The following is a 19,712-nucleotide window of genomic DNA, read 5'->3' as shown; positions in this document are numbered from 1 at the left end:
AGAATTAAAATATCTTTGAAATGATTTGTGAACTTTGTTTGGCACTTGCTGTCCTGTCTCTGAACTTCACTTTTCTTTCTGCACTCCCATCACATCACTGATCTCATCTTTCTCATGGAAATTGTGGGTGTGGTTTGTACTTCTGTGAGTTTCCGTCCATAACTGAAGCATTAAAAAGGGGATTAAGTGTGATGGCTTTGGAAGAAAAAAGGGAGACAGAGAAAGAGAGAGCTCATCACCTGGCTCGTCCACTCAGGACACTGCTATAGGAAACTTGGATGAGCGCAGCTTCAGCTAAAGCTTTCTGTGGGCGGCGAGTGTACCTGGCAGCGAGACTTCAGAAATGAAAAAATGCTTTGGTTTTTACACTAGATGGCGCTATGTGGCAACATCATGGTATTTGGATGAATTTTTCTAAGGATGACGCCCCCCCCCATTTTTGGACAGTAGCCACTCAACACATGTGAATCTCTGCCTGTTTATATTTTTTAATTATCCAAGCATGGCTTCTTTCGTTTATGTTTATTTAATGCCCCATGAGGATGGAGCTTTCTGCAGTAAACTTACATACTCACACTCAGTTCTGGTTTTTTCATGAATTTATATAATTTTAAATATGGAAACTAAAGCATATAGTCACCTGCAGTGAGTATGTGGTTTACAGTAGGCCTTTATCGCCTTTCGTCCTGTATCTGAATTATGGCTGTACTGGAGTCTCCTTTAAAGCTGAAGGGCTTAAATTATAAAAACATGATCCCTGTTGTTTTTTTGTTTTGTTTTGTTTTGTTTTGATGAATGCAGCTGGAGCCCTCTCAGATGAAGACTTCAATAACTTGAGGTGATTAAAAGGCTCTGTCATTATTCTTTCACTCGTTAAGAAGGCCTCTCAGATTTCAAGTGTCTCCTTTTACACTCCTGAGCCGCCACATTCATCATGGGACCGGGCTGAAGTTTTATTGCGGCCGCTAGAGGAGGATGCAAAAACAAAAGCTGAGTGTGGGATGGACTCAAAGGGCAACTAGCCCCAATACACATTCTCAGTGGGGAAAAAAAAAAAAAAAAAAGAAAAAGAAAAATGCGAGCCGGGGCATGAGTCGAGTGCTTCTCTCTGCTCAATTTTGACACAGTTCAACACATTTCATCCACTTGGAAACTCCAGGTTATCCCTCGACGTTATGGGCGTACCTACATGTTTTTTCATCACAAAGGAGTAAGGTGAGGGACGGGGTCACACAGCTCCATAAATACTTGGTGTGGCTGAGACTTTGGATGGACCCTGGAGGCGTAAATACTGCTGGAGGAAGCTCGCACACAGGAGAGGAGCGGCGATTTTTCTGCAAGCTGATACCTCATTTGTAGAAGGGCAGACTGCTAAAAGCCTCCTCAGTTACCACCGTGAAAGTTGTGGTGCCTCTGGCTAATATGGAAAGTCTATGATTCCGTATTGGCACAGCTATAGCATAAATTGTTGCTTTTTTCCTCACTGAGTGCGATGTAGTTCACCTTCACATCTCAAAGTGAGCCGATTTGTCAAGATGACAGCGCTTACACCTTTGAACCGTGCTGTACTTGGACTTGCGTGGAGCTGTTTGAGTTTCCTGTTGTGCGTTCATTGCGGTTTAAGTGACAACCATGTGCACTCCAGTTTTATTTACAGGAGGTTGCGCAATCACGAACGCAGGGAGATACAGAGAGAGATCCTCTCCATCCTGGGCTTGCCTCACCGTCCGAGGCCCTTCTCTCCCGGGAAGCAGGCGTCCTCCGCGCCGCTGTTCATGCTGGACCTGTACAACGCCATGACCGTGGAGGAAGAGGAAGAGGAAGAGGAGGAGGGCGTGCAGCAGAGCGCAGGGAAGAGCTTTAGTGCCAAGGCTCAAGGGCACTCCAGGAAAAGTTACTACAACCCCCAGCATGCCGGCTACACCCGTGTGGCACAGCCTTACCGAGCGGCCCCTCTCTTAGGCCACAGCCCCGCGCTCACCACAGCGCACGACACCAACTTTCTCAATGATGCCGACATGGTTATGAGTTTTGTCAATTTGGGTAAGTGTCATCAAGGTGGTATCAGTATCCTCCATGTTCCATTAAATCAAAATTATACATGAATGAATAAAATCGAAATTAGATGCAGGTGATTCTTGATATGATGGACACTGAATGAAATCGAGTTATCCATCTTTCACTTGATTTCAGTTTCCTCAACAGAGATAAATGCGGCGTTGCTACTGCTATTATATATTACAAAAATAAAAATTAATAGGAGACACACCAGCACTATCTGAATTCATTTCTTAGGCTCCATTTTGGCATGCAAAACATTATCACTTATGTTGGCAAATAACTGGACATGTGTACATTATTTTTAAGCAATAACCTCTCACACAAAACCTGCTGAGCAGCAAATTTAAGTTTGATCATTTTTAATGAAATTTATGCATCTAAATGTGAACATTTAAAGTGCGCTGTCAGACATCAGTCATTATCAGACTACTGAGGGGTTACTACAGCCTCCTGTGAAACATTTTGTAGTTAACACAATTAAGCTGAACATTCTGAACCATCAGTTTCTGATGTTTTCTATTCAAAAAAAAAAAAAAAGAAAGAAAAAGAAAGAAAGAAGAAAAAACAGTTGATATGTTGATAATGATTGTGTTTGTTCGGTAGCTGCGACCCTTAACCCAGCAGTTCAGAGCGACTTATCAGATGACTGTCTGACCTTGAGAAAATGAGTCTAAATTATTTCCTGTTGTTAAAAGAGGGTGAAACTGACTGATACTCTTATTTGAGGTTCTGTCACTAAGAGATACCCCTAGCCCATTCCCATTTATGTTATTTGTAGCATTTATTCTTTACTGTTAAAATATTAGTAGTGCCTTTTTGGAAAATTAATTAAAATATTAGAGCCCTGCAGAACCCCAAAACGAGGTCTTGAAAATCATTGTAAAATATCCTCCGCACAGTGTTACTGCTTTATTATGAAGAATTGTATTTTCCAAAATACAAAGTAAAACATGTTAAAGTGAATTTGCGGAGACTTGCTTGTAACATTATTCCCTTACCTTGGTCTCAGCCCATCTGTTTCCACTTACCACTATACCAGGGCATGTACACTGTCAGGCTTGAAGGCTCTGCTCTCATTCTGGAGGCTGTCAGAGAAGTGTTCAATGGGGCTCTGTCTTTATTACAGTACACTCAAATATAGCTACTGACCTCAACAGTTTTAAAAATGTCTATGTGGCATTTCATGAGGTTTAATATGCTTACTGTAGAATCAATAAGATTCTATTCAAACATCCAAGCACGCAAAACAGTATATAAAAGGGCTTAAGCTATAATGAAACATCAGTCATTTTATAATTTCATTACAGTCCCGTCTAGAATAAGCTGAATAAATGTAATATGCAACAGATTAAAAAAAAAAAAAAAAAAAAAGCAAGCAGCTCAGTCTTACCAACAGGTGATGTCATTTTTATTTAATCTTTTGCTATTTCAAAGGTAAACGCTCCATGTTCTCAGTGGCACTTCTGTTTCAGATTACCACCCGTGGCTAATATAATGGAACACGCTCAGTGGGTAAAAGTCAGACCTGACCTCTGACCTGTTTGTGCTAAGTAACGGCAGGCGTCGCCTCTCGATAAAATATCAGGGAAATGCACTGCATGGTATCACCATGGACGTCCGCTGACCTCAGCCACAAGCCTCTTCTCTGTTTCCAGGTAGAGGTGTGAGACGGCTGAAGACACTTTGTCAGCATGTTCCTAGCGTAGGTATGCTGAAGCTCTGGAATTCAGCATATATGTTTTTAAAATCCAAAAACAGATAGAAGCCCTTAGGGGAAAAATTACAAGCTGTGCATATCTTATATTTCTTTCCATATGAGTATAAAACAATCCACCATTTTCAAAAATGACAAGCCTGGAAGGACATATTTTGTTATCTGTTATATTAGAAATATTTTGTTTTCAAGCCCAATGCTTGGCAATTTTTATGAACCCTAGCAGAGGTCAGTGTGAGGTCAGAAATGAGGTCAGAGTAGACACTCATATGATGCTGAAGAATCCTGTCTGGTCTTTTTTCTCACTTGAGGAGCAGACGAAAGTATCTTTAATTGAAATCAGCCTGTTTTTCTTAACTGACAGCCCATTCATCATGGCCAGAGAATGCAGTTAGGCACACAGTAGAGGGCCTGTCTGGGAACTGCTACCTGTATTGAGTTGACTGATTTAATGAACTGGAAAGTGCTTTTGTTGGTAGTCAAAATGTTTGGATTGGACCTTGAATGCGAAAGAAGATGTGATAAATTACACTTTTTTCCCTGCGTGTTAATGCTGGCATATTTTCTCCTTCGAGCAGCGTAAGCAGCGGTTCAGGAGGTGAACTCATATTTTTCTATCAACATTTCTTCCCAGTAGAAATGAACTTCCTCATAAAATGTTTTCTCTTTCAGTGGAGAAAGATAAAGATTTTTCTCACCAACGAAGGCACTACAAGGAGTTCCGTTTCGATCTGACTCAAATCCCGGATGGGGAGGCGGTGACTGCAGCAGAGTTTAGGATCTATAAGGACCGTAGTCATGCCCGCTACGACAATACTACTCTGAAGGTTAGCATATATCAAGTCATCAAGGAATACCAAAACAAGTAAGTGCCCGATCAACACAAATACATATTAAATTTGCATATTAAATGTGATTGGACCTCTGTGCATTTCCCAAGGTCTGAACTGTTTACCTTTGTAAGAATTTCTGATAGTTTTATTGAATAATGACGGTGTCCAACAACATGTAACTAAAAATATCTTACTTCAGCCTCAAACACTAAAATGTCTCAGTATAAGATAACAGAAGGCTGTGAAAGAATGCATTCTGTTCTGCTCAGGGATTTCTGCTTTACTAAAACTCATGAAAGCATTCCTTTTACTAATATTATTATTTGCATTGAACTAAAATGTTTCAGTACTTTTTGGTTTATAGATTGAAGGATTTACTGCTTCGCCTTGAGGCAACTGTTTGCTGTGATTTGGCGCTATATAAATAAGATTGAATTGAATTTTATGGGAATAATTCATTGTAGATAAACAGGGGATTAAAAAAGAGCCCTAAAGTGAGGCAGTCTTTGAAAAAAAAAAAAAAAGGACAAAGCAAAGGATCTACATTAAGTTTGTTCTCGGTTATTTAAATATTCTGTGAAATGCAGGCAGAAAAAAAGTAGAATAAAGTAGCCAGGAAAAACTATTAAAAACTATTTGCATCTTGATTTGCATCTTATTTCATAATTAAAAATAGTCCACTGGCTATTGTCTGTCAAAGCTGAAACTTTCCACCCTCAAAGCGCATACTTCCACGTCAAACTCTGTTCTCCTTCATTCGCACCATGTCTGCCTTACAAATATAGTTCTCGGATAAAGAGAACTCCATTAGCAAGTTGGCCACTTAGGAAGCTTGGAAGGTCCGTCAGTTATCACTCGTCTTGTGTTGCCTGCCAAGCTGGCCTTGTCCCAGATGAAACCACGAGGGCCCGTATCGGGGGGGGGCTCCCTCGGGTGCTCCCGTGGTCACTGTTATGCCCACCACCTGCCTGTCCTAACAATATTCCGGAAGTTTAAAGCAAGACATAGCTGAATACACAAGGGGGCACTTAAAAGTGGGCCCACATTTGCTTGCCAAAAATGTGTGTGGGTGATTGAAGGGAAGATATGGCCCTCCTGGGCTTTGAAAAGGTCCAAGTCAATGGACTCTGGCATCTTAAAGGGGAAGAACGCTCAGTTCATGTTTTCACACATGCTTTCATGGAGAATAGTGCGTTTGAATTAGTGTTCACAAACTGGGACAAGTCTTTCATAGTGACTGAAGTCTTAGTTGTAATGCCATCCAGATTCTTTTGTGTTTTCCTGCAGTGGTGGGCAGAATGTTGCTTATAGACACCGACGAGTTTGAGCCTGTGTCCTTCACCAGGTTCAAGCATTAAAGTTGGTCTATATACTAAATGAATGTGCCAAAAACCTCCAGTCATTTTCTACAGAATGATGATTATATAAATACTGATGATTGCCGGTGGTTTTCATCTGGCTCTTTCAACAAAATCAGTTGAGCACAGACTGAACAGGTTGCGGTCTCAGTAGCAAATGAAAATAATTTTGTTCGGGTATTTTAGGGGTTTAAGAGCCTGGCCATAAACATTAATATAAATCTTACTAAAATTAAATCCAAAAACCTTTGTTTCAACTCTCCACACTTCCTGCCATTTACTTAAAATCACCTGTTGCAGCTTAGTGATAAATATAAAAAATGTGTTAAATAATATTTTATAGCAAAATGACTCCTCACTGCTAATATGAGTGTGACACTGGATAGAAGATGCTGATATTACAGTAGCCTGCAGAGTTTTTTTTGTTAAGCAAATGCACTGTATTAATGAGGTCCAGTAAGCTCTTTGAATGCACTTTATTTTAATTTTAGGCATGAGTTTGGTATTTAAAAGTTACAGGGTTTACATCTGCTTGCTAGTGTCTTCCCTGCCTTTCTTAGAACATTTCAGAGTTCATGAAACTGTCGTCCTTGTACTGATGAATGGATAACACAGAGACAAAAGCAATGCTGTAAAAATGCTCTGTTTCACATCCACACGAGTGGTCAACACTACGCAGGGTACCCTTAAAGTCAGGATACTTTTAGTTTCAGACAGCTGCACACCTACCTCAGAGTTACACCTTCACTGGTACTGAACTTTGCTCTTGAATGTGAACTGCTAATGGAGATCGCTGACTTGTGAACATAGTTTGTTAAACACAGAGTAGTCTGAAAAGTTTTGAGTTACCGCTACACTCACGTTCTCTGTGGAAACAGTAGATCTAGTGACCCCAGATTAAAATGTAGGATAAACATTTGTCCTGTTGGATACAGTTACAAACCTTTACCTACTCAGACTAAATTATCACAGGAAATAAGCTAAAGCTACAAATGTCAAAAAGGAAGTTTAGAAGTATGTCATGCATAAAGATTATGCTTGATTTTTATTACACCTGCAATAAACACATAAGTGGTTCCTGAACCACTGATGGAAAATCTTGGTTGTCTCCAACCAGCATCAGGCAACCATAAAAACCTAACAGGCTCTGCTTTATCTGATCTGCCACTTGAAAGGAATCCAATGCAAATTAGAAAGCAGGACTTTTTTTTTTTCAACTCGGAGTTGATTGGGGCCTTATGTCAAGCTTATGTAAAAAAAAAAACAAACAAAAAACAAAAAAACAGCTGATATGCATGATTCATAGCACCTGAAAGTTCTGAAGTACTGGCAAACCTTGTACCACACAACTCTGTTATTTATTACTAGGTTTTTCCAACAATAGCACAGCTCTCTTTTCAGGTCCAGCACACAGCAACAAGCTTAACACTCTTACAGAAAAAAATCAACACATTTCAAAACTAAGACAAATGGTTGCTTTCAAAATGGAGGGAGGGAAGAATTGGCACAAAGTTTCAAATAAAGTACTCATTCGTGATAAGATGCAGTTCACATGTGCTTGCATGTACACTAACCAGCCACTTTATTAGGTACACCTTGCCAGTGATGGGTTGGACTCACTTCTGTATTCAGAGCTGCCTTAATTGGCACAGATTCAACAAGTTGCTGGAAACATTCCTCAGAGATTTTTGTCCATATTGATATGATCATGCAGTTGCTGCAGATTTGTCAGCTGGACTTCCATTATGCCAATCTTTCGTTCCACCACATCCCAAAGGTGCTCTGTTGGATTGAGATCTGGTGTCTCTGGAGGCCATTTGAGTACAGTGAACTCATTGTCGTGTTCATGAAACCAGTTTGAAACAATCTGAGCTCTGTGACACGGTGTGTTATCCTGCTGGAAGCAGCCATCAGAAGATTCAAATCAATTCAGGTTTATTTATATATAGTGCCAAATCACAACATCGGTCACCTCCAGGTGCTTTATACCGGAATAAAAACTACATTATTTGGGAGAAAAACCCCAAATATCTGATAAGCAAGTACTGTGCGAGGGTGGGAAGGAAAAACTCCCCTTTAACAGGAAGAAACCTACGGCATAACGAGGCTCGGGGAGGGCCAGCCATCTGCCATGGCTGGTTGGGGGGTGAGGGAAAAGAGAAAAGAAAAAAGAGAGCATATGGAGGAAAGATATAAGTTATATTGTGATCATAAGAGATGGACATGGTCAGCAACAATACTGACCAATGGATTCATGCTTTCATGTTGCTTAGGCCAAATTCTGACTCTACCATCTGAATGTAGCCTCATCAGACCAGGCAATGTTTTTTCCAGTCTTCTGTTGTCCAATTTTGTGTGTTTAGAGATGCTCTTCTGCATACCTTGGTTTTAACAAGTGTTTTTGACTTCCTATCAGCTCAAAGCTTTATGGCTATTCTCCTCATCAAGGTATTTTCACCCAGAGAGCTGCCGCTCACTGGATGTAATCTCTTTTTTGGCTCATTCTTTATAAATCCTAGAGATGGTTATGCAGGAAAATCCAGTTTTTTACTTATTGTGATGCTTGGTTTGAACATCAGCAGATGATCTTGATGATGTCTGCATGTCTAAATGAATTGAGTTACTGCCATGTGATTGGCTGATTAGATAGTTGATTTACAAGCAGCTGAACAGGTGTACCTAACAAAGTGGCTGATGAGTGTCTGTACCAGCTGTCTGAGTGTGCATCATTTGAATTTAGCGCAGATGTATATTAAATTGTTTTCATTTACCTTTAGAGATGCAGAGACGTTCTTACTTGACTCCAAAAAGGTCCAGGCATCAGATGGAGGCTGGCTAGTGTTTGACATAACAGCTACCAGTAACCACTGGGTGATGAACCCACAGCAGAACCTGGGCCTGCAGCTCTGTGTGGAGACTGTAGATGGCAAGTGGAGTTCAGTTTTTCTTTCTATGATTTTTTCCTCCTACTTAGATTTAGACTTTCGAAAAGGTCGAGTTCATCTTTCGAGACAATCCACAATATCTGCATTTCATTTTACAAAAATATTTTATGTGATATCAGGTCAAATGTCTGACATGTGTTTGGATTGTGATTATTTACCTCCAATTCCCACCAATTAACTGCCATAAATCAACAAATTTGGATGACCTGACCTGGGTTTTGTATTTGTACTTACTCCGAAAGCGGTCATAAATTGATTAACAACAAAAAAAAAACAAAACACCAACCCACTGAGTTTAAATGTTGTTGTAAATTTTTTTTAAATTTTTTTAAAGGACGAAGTATAAACATAAAATCTGCGGGGATCATCGGGAGGAACGGGCCCCAGTCCAAACAGCCGTTCCTGGTTGCTTTCTTCAAGGCCAGTGGGGTGTTGCTTCGCTCAGTCAGAGCTGCTGGTGGGAAAAAAAAGAACCACAATCGCAATAAATCGAATAATCAACAACAATCCTCAAAGGCACCAAAAACTGGAGGTATGTGCCGTTATAATACGCCTTAGATGCTTAAATATATTGTTGTGAGTAGATTGTTCTACCCTACACACAAAGAATCTTTAAATTAAATCCATTTCACTACATCCTTTGTTCCCGTTACTGACCCGTTCAGCAGACTGTCTGTCCGTGCTTGTCAGATTAAAAATTATTGGTCTGTATTTCCACAATCGCTTAGCAGTGCTCGCCAGAGGATGACGTTTCTTATGTTTTATTGCCTGATATATTCCTTCCCTTTTGGTTACAGCCTCAAAACAAATCTTACATTATATCCCTATTACTGCTTAGAATCGTAATTAATGAGTAAGTGTTGTTAGTTTTGTTTGTCTTTCCTTTCATGTTGTGAAGTGTAATGAACTTGACAGCCACGAGGAGGCAATTGTAATCTCAGTTTTGCTTTTGTTTGATTTCTGATTTCTTTCTTTGGAAACAAGTGAGTTTATAAGTGGATAAACATTCCATTATTCATTTCAGAAAATAATCCAGCATTATTATCCACCATTATTTTACCTTTATAAAGTGATTTTTACTGCAAGTTTATTTTGCCTGTTGGGTATATTAATGATTCTCTGAAACATTTGCTGTAGTTTCTTGCAGTAAGTGAAAAGAAAAATGCAAAGAGTTATTTCCTGCCATAAGAAGTACTGCTACTTTTCAGATTATAACACCAGTGAACAGAAACAAGCCTGTAAGAAGCATGAGCTTTATGTCAGCTTTCGGGACTTGGGCTGGCAGGTAAAACCAATATTTTACATCTCTTGCAAAATGTTAGGTAATAACACTAAAATGACTCATTTAGTCAGATTATGCGAAAACACATTAGTGTTATTAGTGACGGACATTAACTGTCTTCTGTTTGTAAAGGACTGGATCATTGCACCGGAGGGCTATGCTGCTTTTTACTGTGATGGCGAGTGCTCGTTTCCACTCAATGCGCACATGAATGCAACAAATCATGCTATTGTGCAAACGCTGGTAAGCATTCTTCAGAGTGTATTGCACACGTGCATCGCAGTAAAGTCGTGTTCTAAGCTAATAATGTTCTTAACATTTGCAACTTTGCTGTCGCACCTCTTTTAAACACAATTTATGCTCTCATTTATAGGTCCATTTAATGTTTCCTGACAATGTGCCCAAACCGTGCTGTGCCCCAACCAAGCTCAACGCAATCTCAGTGCTTTACTTTGATGACAGCTCAAATGTAATCCTGAAGAAATATAGAAATATGGTAGTTAGATCTTGTGGGTGCCATTAGCGGTGAGGCCAATTTTAATTTATGCAGTCTGGCGTGGGAATTGCTGGAGGTGTGATGTTATGTTCAGTATTATGTATATAAAGTTTTATTAATTTATTTTCCGTTTTTAAGATAGCACTGAATATTTTGATATTTAAATGACTAGGACAAAATACTGATTTTACTTTACAACAGTTATCATTTAACGTCTGTGTCCATTGGCATATACTTTGTATGGGTTAGGACTGTATATCTTTTATGAGAAAAATATTCACTGGAGTCACTATGATTGCTTCCCCTGCTGTTGTTTTCTTTTCTCCTATTCCAATAATATAGTGTGCTAATAAATGTTTAATAAGTTAAGTAAATTGTTGGCCACTATATTTCAATGTTAATTTCTTGATGAGTCCATTCCCAGAACAGTTATCATTTATGACAGATGCATACAGAATAGTGCCCCACAATACTGTAACACAAGTACATTTTATTAACAAGGGATATCTCCATATTATGTTATTAGCACTAACATCCCAACATCAACAGGCTGTTGGAAATATTTAAAATTAAATTGGATCACAGGATTAAAAAAAACAAACACTGAGTGTTCTCTAATATAAACCAAACTACTCAAAGCTGTTTTCAAGCTGTCACCGTCTTTCAGCGTTGATACTGTTTCACCTTTTCCAAGCCAGTTTTTTTTTTTCAGTGTTCAGAGAAGGGGAATATGTCAGTGTGGAATGAAACGCTTATAATGTTGAGTGTTCACTTATTTTTAACAATGTTTATCTCTTACATAAACACTGTTTCTCATTTTACTGTGGACTTTGTCATAGTTACAAACATCTTTGCTCCACACATATTTGAGTTCATGTTTGGAAAGTAGTGTATCTTAATGTAGAGTGCTGCGTATTTAATAAATGTACCACTTGAAAGCTCTTATCTTTTGCTTGGCTTTTATTGACTTCACAGCTTTTCTGTCTCCATTTATCACATGCAACTATAAATCTTTAAAAAAAAAAAAAGTGGTAGAATAAATGCATTATTTAATGTTGTTTTATATATTTCTGTTTGAAATTCTGTGGATGTTTTACACACTGCTGCCAGACTACCGTCTCAGATTTATCAATGTTTGACAAGTATGAATAAACTGAAGGTACACCCACAGAGCCTGTTGACATGCTCTTGGAGAGTGGTAATGCTAGTAGTATGGTGCTAGCAGCAAGGCAATGCTGTGACCTCCAAAACCAGCCCAAAAGGGTGATTATCATGAGACTGCCAGCAGAGAAAAGCATAGCATTTTCCAGATTATGGTGGAAAGTTACCATCAGTCATATTATTTATGTGACGTGCATGATGCACATATACTTACTTGCATGCCATAAACTCACATTTTGCTTGCTGCCATCTGCTCAGAGGTAAGATTCGCCCCTGGAAACAAAGTGGAAGTGCACTCATCCTGGATAAGCTGGACTTCCTGAAAAGTGGGAGGGAATGTGCTATTTCCAAAAAAGTGCCGTGGTTACGCAGAGCTCTTCAATGGTCTTGGAAATGTAGGGATTAGGTTAAGGATTAATATTTATTTGCACAACTGTGTTGACCCTCGCTGAACACAGGATATGTACTGTTGCACTTTTCTCCCTCCACCCTCCCACTTTTATAACATTTTTTCTGACATGGCAGAACATTGAGTGACTGTATTTCACTTAATTAAAAGCAGTGGCTGGCCTGCCCAGATGTTATGTGGGCTCCGTCTAAAAGGAGTGTTGACATTCAGTGAATAGAAGAGGCCACCTGCTAACTTAACTCTTGGCTTGAGGGGTGATTTGCATTCCTGTGGCCTGTTGCCTGGCATGATTACTCCTAGCACTTAACAATCCCATCTACTGTTTAATATGATGGATTCTTTCCAATTCAGCAACATTTCTTCCTTGTCTGTAATGTTGGAGCTGCTATGAATGAGCTTCTATTTGGGCTCTCCAAAACTACACAACCCTCTCAACAGCAACCTCTTGACCACATGAAAGGGTAACAATTGCCATACTCTGGGCTGATTAATATAGTGGCCCCTTTTCCTCTGAGACCCCCGTGGTCAGAAAGAGCCGGACCGTGAGTCAGAGGTGCCTTGACATTTATCAGAGCTGCACTTGTAGTGACCACATCTGAAAAAGGTCACAACCTCTGGTAGTTTACTTTTCATGAAGGGTTGCTTGTGAATTATTCATGCATCATGCACTCAGTTTATAGTATATGTCACAACATGCTGTTGGCTTTACATAAACATAGTTACATAATGCTGGGATGTGTTTCCAAGTGCTGATATTCATTTTTTTTTCTACCACAAACATGTTTATTCTCTTTACCTGATTAAGAAAACAGACATATCCATGTCAGCAGCTGTTAAGAACATGTTCTTTTATTCAGCAAACAGGATATATTTATTAAGGAGACATCATCTTGAGGCTCTTACCAGACTGGGCCAAAAGTCACAAGTGCTTGATGATTCAGGTCATTTTAATGTAAACTGAGCCGCCACCACAGGAAATGCTTTGACCAACACTGAAAAACAAATACAAAAAGCTGATGTAACGAGCCATTAATCTTGTCAGACGGAGGTGGCCACTTAGAGATGTCCTCTGATCAAATGAGAATCACAGATTAAATTTTTTTTTTAAAAAGAGGCAATACCTCGCAATCTGTTTTTTTTTTTTTTTGATAAAAATTAAATCCCTTTGAGTTCAGTGATGTGTAAGATTTTCCTGGCAAATAACAGCTGATTCTAAATGTGCAAAAGCACACAACAAAAAATGTTTTAGAAATGCTGAAAAGGAAACTACAGGACAGTGCAAATGCCTCAAGTCACCCCTCATTTCTTTCAATTTTGCTTCCAAGGAGCCAGACTTTTTTGTAACTGTTTAAAGTGGTCTTGAGCAACAGTTCTGCAGGCTTTCTGAAGGTCTTTCAAAGGTTTTCTTTGGACATTGGCTGCTTTTTCACTCATTTTCAGTCCAGTCTTTGCGCCTGGCCATTTTCAGAGGAATGCTTTTCATTTGTTTGTTTGTTAAGCTACTTAGCACTGACCTATGAATCATTCAAGCATAAACAGGCACCTAACTCAAGGGATGAATCAGTGTTATATCTACACATAACAGACAACTTAGCAAAGAACCAGTTTTAAATTGTATCTTTAGACACTTTGTTGCTAGCAGTCTGTCACAGGAGCACATCATTTGTTTCTATGTCTTTAGTTGAATCTATGAAAAATGCCAAAGATGACAGTTTGACAGACATGAAATTATATTTTTAAACCACCAAGGTGATTCCCAGGTGATTAGTTGAAAACATGTCATATCTTGGCATGGTATGTGTTCTTAAAACTGGACAAGTGGAGGACAAAAGAAGAAATGACAGTTCTAAAAAACTTTCAACAGCAGATGGACAGTATCAGAAAGTCATGTCCTTAAGAAATGGGGAAAAAAAACAGCAAAGACCTGACACAGGGCTGAGAGATGCATCTGCCCCTTCAGTTGATCCATCAACTGTTCACTGAAGCCTCATCAGAAATGGTCTCAGTGGAAAGGCGGCTGTCGAGAAGCCATTCTTAAGGAAGGAAAACAGGGAGAAAAGGCTGAGGTATGCCAAATTATACAAGAACTGGACTGGAAATCAGGGGAAATCTTATGGAGTGATTTGAAATTTTTATTCAAATCATCAGTATGTACAGATGAGGTCGGGAGAGCGGTACAACAGTGAGTGTCTACAGCCATCTGTAAAACATGGCGGAGTCTCTGTCATAGTTTAGAGCTGCCTTTCAGCCAGTGGTGTTGGGGATCTTGTTAAAAATGATGGAATTATGGCTGTAGAAAAGTACAGTCAGATTTTGCTCCACCACACATTACCATCTGGAAAGCGTCTGACTGGCAGACACTTTGAGTTTCATTTTTCAACATGACAGTGATCCCAAACATGCTGCCAATACAGTAAAAGCATACCTGGACAGAAAAACCCTCAATGGAACACTATCAGTCATGGATTGGCCTCCCCAGGGCCCGAACCTCAACATTATCGAAGCAGTGTGGGATCATCTTGACAGAAAACAGGACAAAAGGAAGCCAACATCCAAAGAAGAGCTTTGGATGTCTTTCAAGAAACCTGGAGAAGTATTCCTGAAGACTGCTTTAAGAAGTGACAAGTAAGCTGCATTTTTACCCTGCATTTTACTCTTATGCACTTTATTGCCATGTATGTTTGCACGTTTCAGTGCACCTTTTTCCAATTTTTCAAGCAAAATATAAAGAAAATAGGTGCAGCTCAAAACTTTTGTACAGTACTGTATATCTGTTCAGCCCTACATGACAAAACTTTACAGCTATACATAATAAAAAATCCACCATATACTTTTAACATCTATTCCAGTAAATGTCTTCAAGGCTTCTGACCCTTGTTGAGTACTTAATATAATTTCTAATAGTGATTTATTTAAAGTGTATTTGAAGTATTATGAGTTGTTATTCATTTTCTAATCAAGTGCTGTGAATCAGAAAAAGAACAAGCGCATGTAGCCAGCTGTTCATGAAAGAGAAGTTGGACTTTATACCCATGAACTGTGAAACTAAACATTTATTCACAGTCTTAGTGAAGATTAATATGCTAGGAACTGCAAAGGCACACTACTACTTAAATGTAACATTTTTGACTTTGACTGTCATTAATGTGATCAATTACTGCTGCTGTCAGCTCTAATACAGGAAGGCTAAATGATTGAAACAAAGCTTAGTTTGATCACATTTTTGTTCAGTCTAATATAACTGCACAAAATAATAGCCTTTGTTCATTTAGTTTAGTAATTCCATGTTTCATTGATTTACACTGCATCAACCAGAGATCTTTTTTCTTTCTGTGGCTCAGAGTTTATTTTTGCAGTGTCACCTTGCAGTCCATCCACAAGACAAGTGAAATTGTATCTAATAAAAATGTTGTGTAGTTTACCTAATTCATCTCCCCACATATGGTTCTCCTTATTTGTATTCTGTGGGTGGGCTATGGCTTCCATACAGCTCAATTAGACCCTCTTGAAAGGGAGACCATATGGGTCACATTTTTACACATTGTTTGGTATGACAAGGCTGCAGCAGGACCATCGAGGAATGTGTCCTCTCAAAGGGCAGTGCAGAAACACTATTATGTTTGCTTGTTATTCCCTGGTGCACATTAGCTTCCAGAGCCAGAGAAGACAGTTTTTTGGGTTCACTAAGTTACAACAGACTGTTCGAGAACCAAGCTGTCACTTCCAATTAATATTAGACTTGGCACCTGTGCATTTCAGTTGTTTCAGTATTTTCAAATCTTCTCTCTTTAGACGTTTTTTTTTTTTTTTAAACATGCATTAAAATGCATTGGCCTTTCCTGAGGCAATGCAATGAAGAGACCCGAATTATAAATTTAAATGTCCAGATTACTTTGCGTGTGTTTTTAAATGCTGACTGAACATTATGCTCTTTTCTTTTTCTATTGCATGCAACATTTGCAAAATAGATTATTCCATGGGAATCCATAGAGCATGTGAGTCCTTTGTGATTTTTTTCTCAGCACACAAAAAAAACACTTAAAATGATATGTTATGATTAAATATGCCCAATTTCTTCTTTTTTCCATCTTGTTTAGTTTCCTTGTGTTGAACAATTTATGTCAAAGAATTGAATTGAAAAGAAGTAAAATATAAACAAAAGTTGGTGAACAGGATATTAACCGGTCTCTGAATACATATGTGTGTCTATCTGTCCTTCTAATAATCGTGATTTACTGTATGACTGCGGTTTCAAATTGCTGTACCTGTAAAGGCTGTCACGGAGTTAGTTATGTACTTAATTAATTAATTATTTTTGTTAAGTTGCTCCCTGCTTTAGATTTTTCCCAATAGTTTTGTACACTTTAGCCTTCTCCTTGTGGTTATGTTTGCCCTAAAGGACTTTCCTTGTTATGTCAATTGTAGATAATGAAGTTTGACTTTTGGTTTTGCAACAAGTTCCTGTATTTGAACCAAGCAGCAACATCTAGCTCAAAAAAAAAATGAAGCCAAGTGGCCACGCGCAATATGCTCCAAAAGAGTACTCATAACCCTTTTCACCAGCCCTGTTCCCGAGTCAGATAGCCATATGCCTTGTCCTGCCTCTGTCTTGGCTAGCCCCTGGTCTGCTTAGGACCTACAGTCGCCACCTTGTCTGCCTTCAGGCTGCTAACCCCTAGCCAACTGCTGTTCCTGAGAAGCTTAGGCCCCGTTTACATTTGATTTGATTTAAATTTTATTAATCCCTCTTTTTACATGAGAATGATTTCAGTGGGAACTGTGTTGTTTTACTGTTTTCGTTTTCGAAAAGTAACGCATTCAGATGGAAACGTCTCAAAAACGATCTCTGTTTACACTAAAACACAATTGATGCTGAAAACGCTGTGGTTCTCGTGCAGGTCACAAGTTGGCAGTGTGGGTATGGGAGTTGCAACCATAGTGCGCATTTGTCAGTACCCCCGTTTTCAACAAGTAGCGTTTTCACCCGTTTACACGGAAACTGAAGTGTTTTAAAAAACGCTCCACTCTGGAGCCCATTTTCAAAAAAGTATCGTTTTCAGACTGTTATTGTGTAAACAAATCAAAACTTTACCATTTTCATTGGAAAACATTTTCGTGTAAACGGGGCCTCAGTGTCCCGCCTTATACACAGGCGTCTCCTTTATTGGGGGGATCTGACTAGCCTTGGTTTGCAATGGCATCCTGCCTCAGATTCAACCCATGCTAAGCCCAGATTCTTTCCACAGCCAACACAAACTGTCCCAGAGAGTCTATCTTTTCCCCTGTTCCTCAGTTTGGGTCTGACCTCACAGCTGTTCCCAATTCTCCGAGGCTCCTCCCAAGTTAGTCTGTAACTGTTCTTTCCTACAGTCAGCTGGTGTCCCAGTTGAGCTGCCAGTTCCAGAGCCCTCCTGGTCCCCTGTTTGCTGGCACCTCGCAGATACCTGACTGTTCTTGTTCTAAGCCTTCTGTTCCACATCCTGTCTGAACCACAATGTCTGGTTCACCCACCTCACAGGTCTTACCTTTCCATTTAGCTTCCTGAGAGCTCTTGTCTTGATTACTAGCCTCCTGAGAGGTTCTGTATTCTCTGCAGGGCTCCTCCTGGACCTTCAGACCCTAACCTCCATAGTCATCATAGTTCCCTGCCTCCTCTTCACTGAACTAAGTTGCTCCTACCTGGGCGGTTCACCTGGGTCCTTTCATTCCCTTGAGGGCAGTCGGTCCAGGATTCCCAGCTCCATGACCCTGCCATCAGGCCATCTGCCTGAAGACTGTTTAGTTCCTGGGTGCTTGGTTATTTTTCTTGCATTTCGCTTCTTCACTGCTTTTTTGCCTACTTGGATTTTTGTGGACTTTTGTCTGCTTGCCTTCATTTAAAATGAGTTTGAGTTAACCTGGTTGGTGTTTTCCACCCTGATCTTCCCACACATCCATAAAAGTAATTAGTAAAACACACTACTGTTATCGGTTTACACATGAACGCACACAGAGATGTCAACAGCCATTATTTAAGCTGAGCTCATGTGTGTTCTGGCTGTTGTAACTTATGCTGTGAAACTCAATTTCTCCCACCAAGGATAAGAATACACTGAAGGAAATCGCTACACTTTATGATCCAGGTGGAGCCGTAATCCAGCCATGAAGTCCTCTACGGTGCAATATAAAAATCTGCACAATAAATATCCGGCTGCTTAGAAACAGCCTCTTTAATTCATTTGTAACAAAGTGATGTTAAGGAGTGCCTTTTATTTTATTGCACCATCATTAAATGGTGAGGATTTACATTTTTCACTTGCACTCCTTAATAAATATAGAAAAATGATCATTATTATGAAAACACAACACCCACAGCCATACGTTAAAACTGCATGTGCACTAAAAACGATGCTTAACATATATGATAATGTGTGGACTCATACCCAAGACATCAGTCAGTGGCTTTTGTGACTGAAAACCACGGGGTGCTCAGCGGTGTGATTACTGTGAGGATAATCTTTAACACACATGCTGTCTCAAAGGGGAGCTGTGGAAAGTTGGCTCAGAGCGGCCGGCCTTCCAGAAGAAACCGTAGGACACGCTGCTATTTTTATGAAGCCCTCACATTTTTATTTCTTTAAAAAGATGTTTGTGGTTATTTTTTTCTTGTGGTACAAATTTGAATAAACTGAAAATCAAATGGGGTGGTGAGGCTTTCCTTTAACACAAGAGAAAAAAATACACACACACACACACACACACACACACACACACACACACACACACACACACACACACACACACACATTCTTTGCTTCTCTGTGCAGCACATGTAATGCATGATTCCGTTTCAGTTATATACATCAAGTGGTCTGTTGCTGCAGGACTGAGCGTATATCCAAGAAACCCTTTCATCTTCTCTGTATATGAAAGACCATGTCATTATTATTACTTCCAGGGTGATGATGATGTGCTGTTCGCTCAGCACCAGGATTCTCTTGTTGTTACAGTTCAGTTACATTCATGATGTAGAAATTGAAGACGGATGGAGGATGAAAATCGATTTGTTCTGCTTCATGTTTTTTTTTCCTTACACTTTGTTTTCAGTATATATCTAAGAGCTTAAAACTTCTTTCATGCCATGCCGAAACCTGCACTCCATAAAGTGCTGTTTTTCACATCTGTTTCTACCTCTGTTAAAAGAGAGAGAGAGAGCGAAAGGGAGGTCCCTTTCTTTTTTTTTTTTTTATGGAATTTGTTCCCAAGTTCATAAACATTGTGTGGCAATGTTTGAATTTTATTTAATATGTTGAGACATTCATCTTCTGCTTGGTCTCCAGAATCCTCATGTGTAAAATATATTGTTCTCAGGAGATGCTAACAGACTAGTGCAGAGACATCCCCTTTCCTGTCAGGGCATATCTGTTTGCCTAATCTACACAAACTTGGAGACTATGTTCCTTTACAGAGTTTA

At 39.4% G+C, this 19,712-nt stretch overlaps 1 protein-coding gene across 1 annotated transcript; it reads left to right on the top strand.

Annotated features, from left to right (window-relative positions):
- Window positions 1-1,076: 1,076 nt before the first annotated feature.
- Window positions 1,077-11,609, top strand: bmp5 (bone morphogenetic protein 5). Its single transcript, XM_030747614.1, has 7 exons — window positions 1,077-2,043; window positions 4,448-4,640; window positions 8,744-8,892; window positions 9,246-9,443; window positions 10,120-10,196; window positions 10,326-10,436; window positions 10,567-11,609. Exons 1-7 carry the CDS (start codon window positions 1,536-1,538, stop codon window positions 10,714-10,716), a joined length of 1,386 nt encoding a protein of 461 aa, XP_030603474.1. The 5' UTR covers window positions 1,077-1,535; the 3' UTR covers window positions 10,717-11,609.
- Window positions 11,610-19,712: the final 8,103 nt, after the last annotated feature.

This window comes from Archocentrus centrarchus, chromosome 15 (assembly GCF_007364275.1).
Source record: "Archocentrus centrarchus isolate MPI-CPG fArcCen1 chromosome 15, fArcCen1, whole genome shotgun sequence".
In the NCBI taxonomy this organism is placed as follows: domain Eukaryota; kingdom Metazoa; phylum Chordata; class Actinopteri; order Cichliformes; family Cichlidae; genus Archocentrus; species Archocentrus centrarchus.
Note: the sequence above shows the minus strand (reverse complement) of the source record. Positions and strands in the feature narration are given on the sequence as shown.

What these genes read in the sequence shown, in the direction of transcription:
- bmp5 (XM_030747614.1), top strand. Translation starts at nt 1,536, where the DNA reads ATGACAGCGCTTACACCTTTGAACCGTGCTGTACTTGGACTTGCGTGG. An exon ending in TATGAGTTTTGTCAATTTGG is followed by an intron (nt 2,044 to 4,447) that starts GTAAGTGTCATC and finishes TTTCTCTTTCAG; the next exon opens with TGGAGAAAGATAAAGATTTT. An exon ending in AAAGGCACCAAAAACTGGAG is followed by an intron (nt 9,444 to 10,119) that starts GTATGTGCCGTT and finishes GCTACTTTTCAG; the next exon opens with ATTATAACACCAGTGAACAG.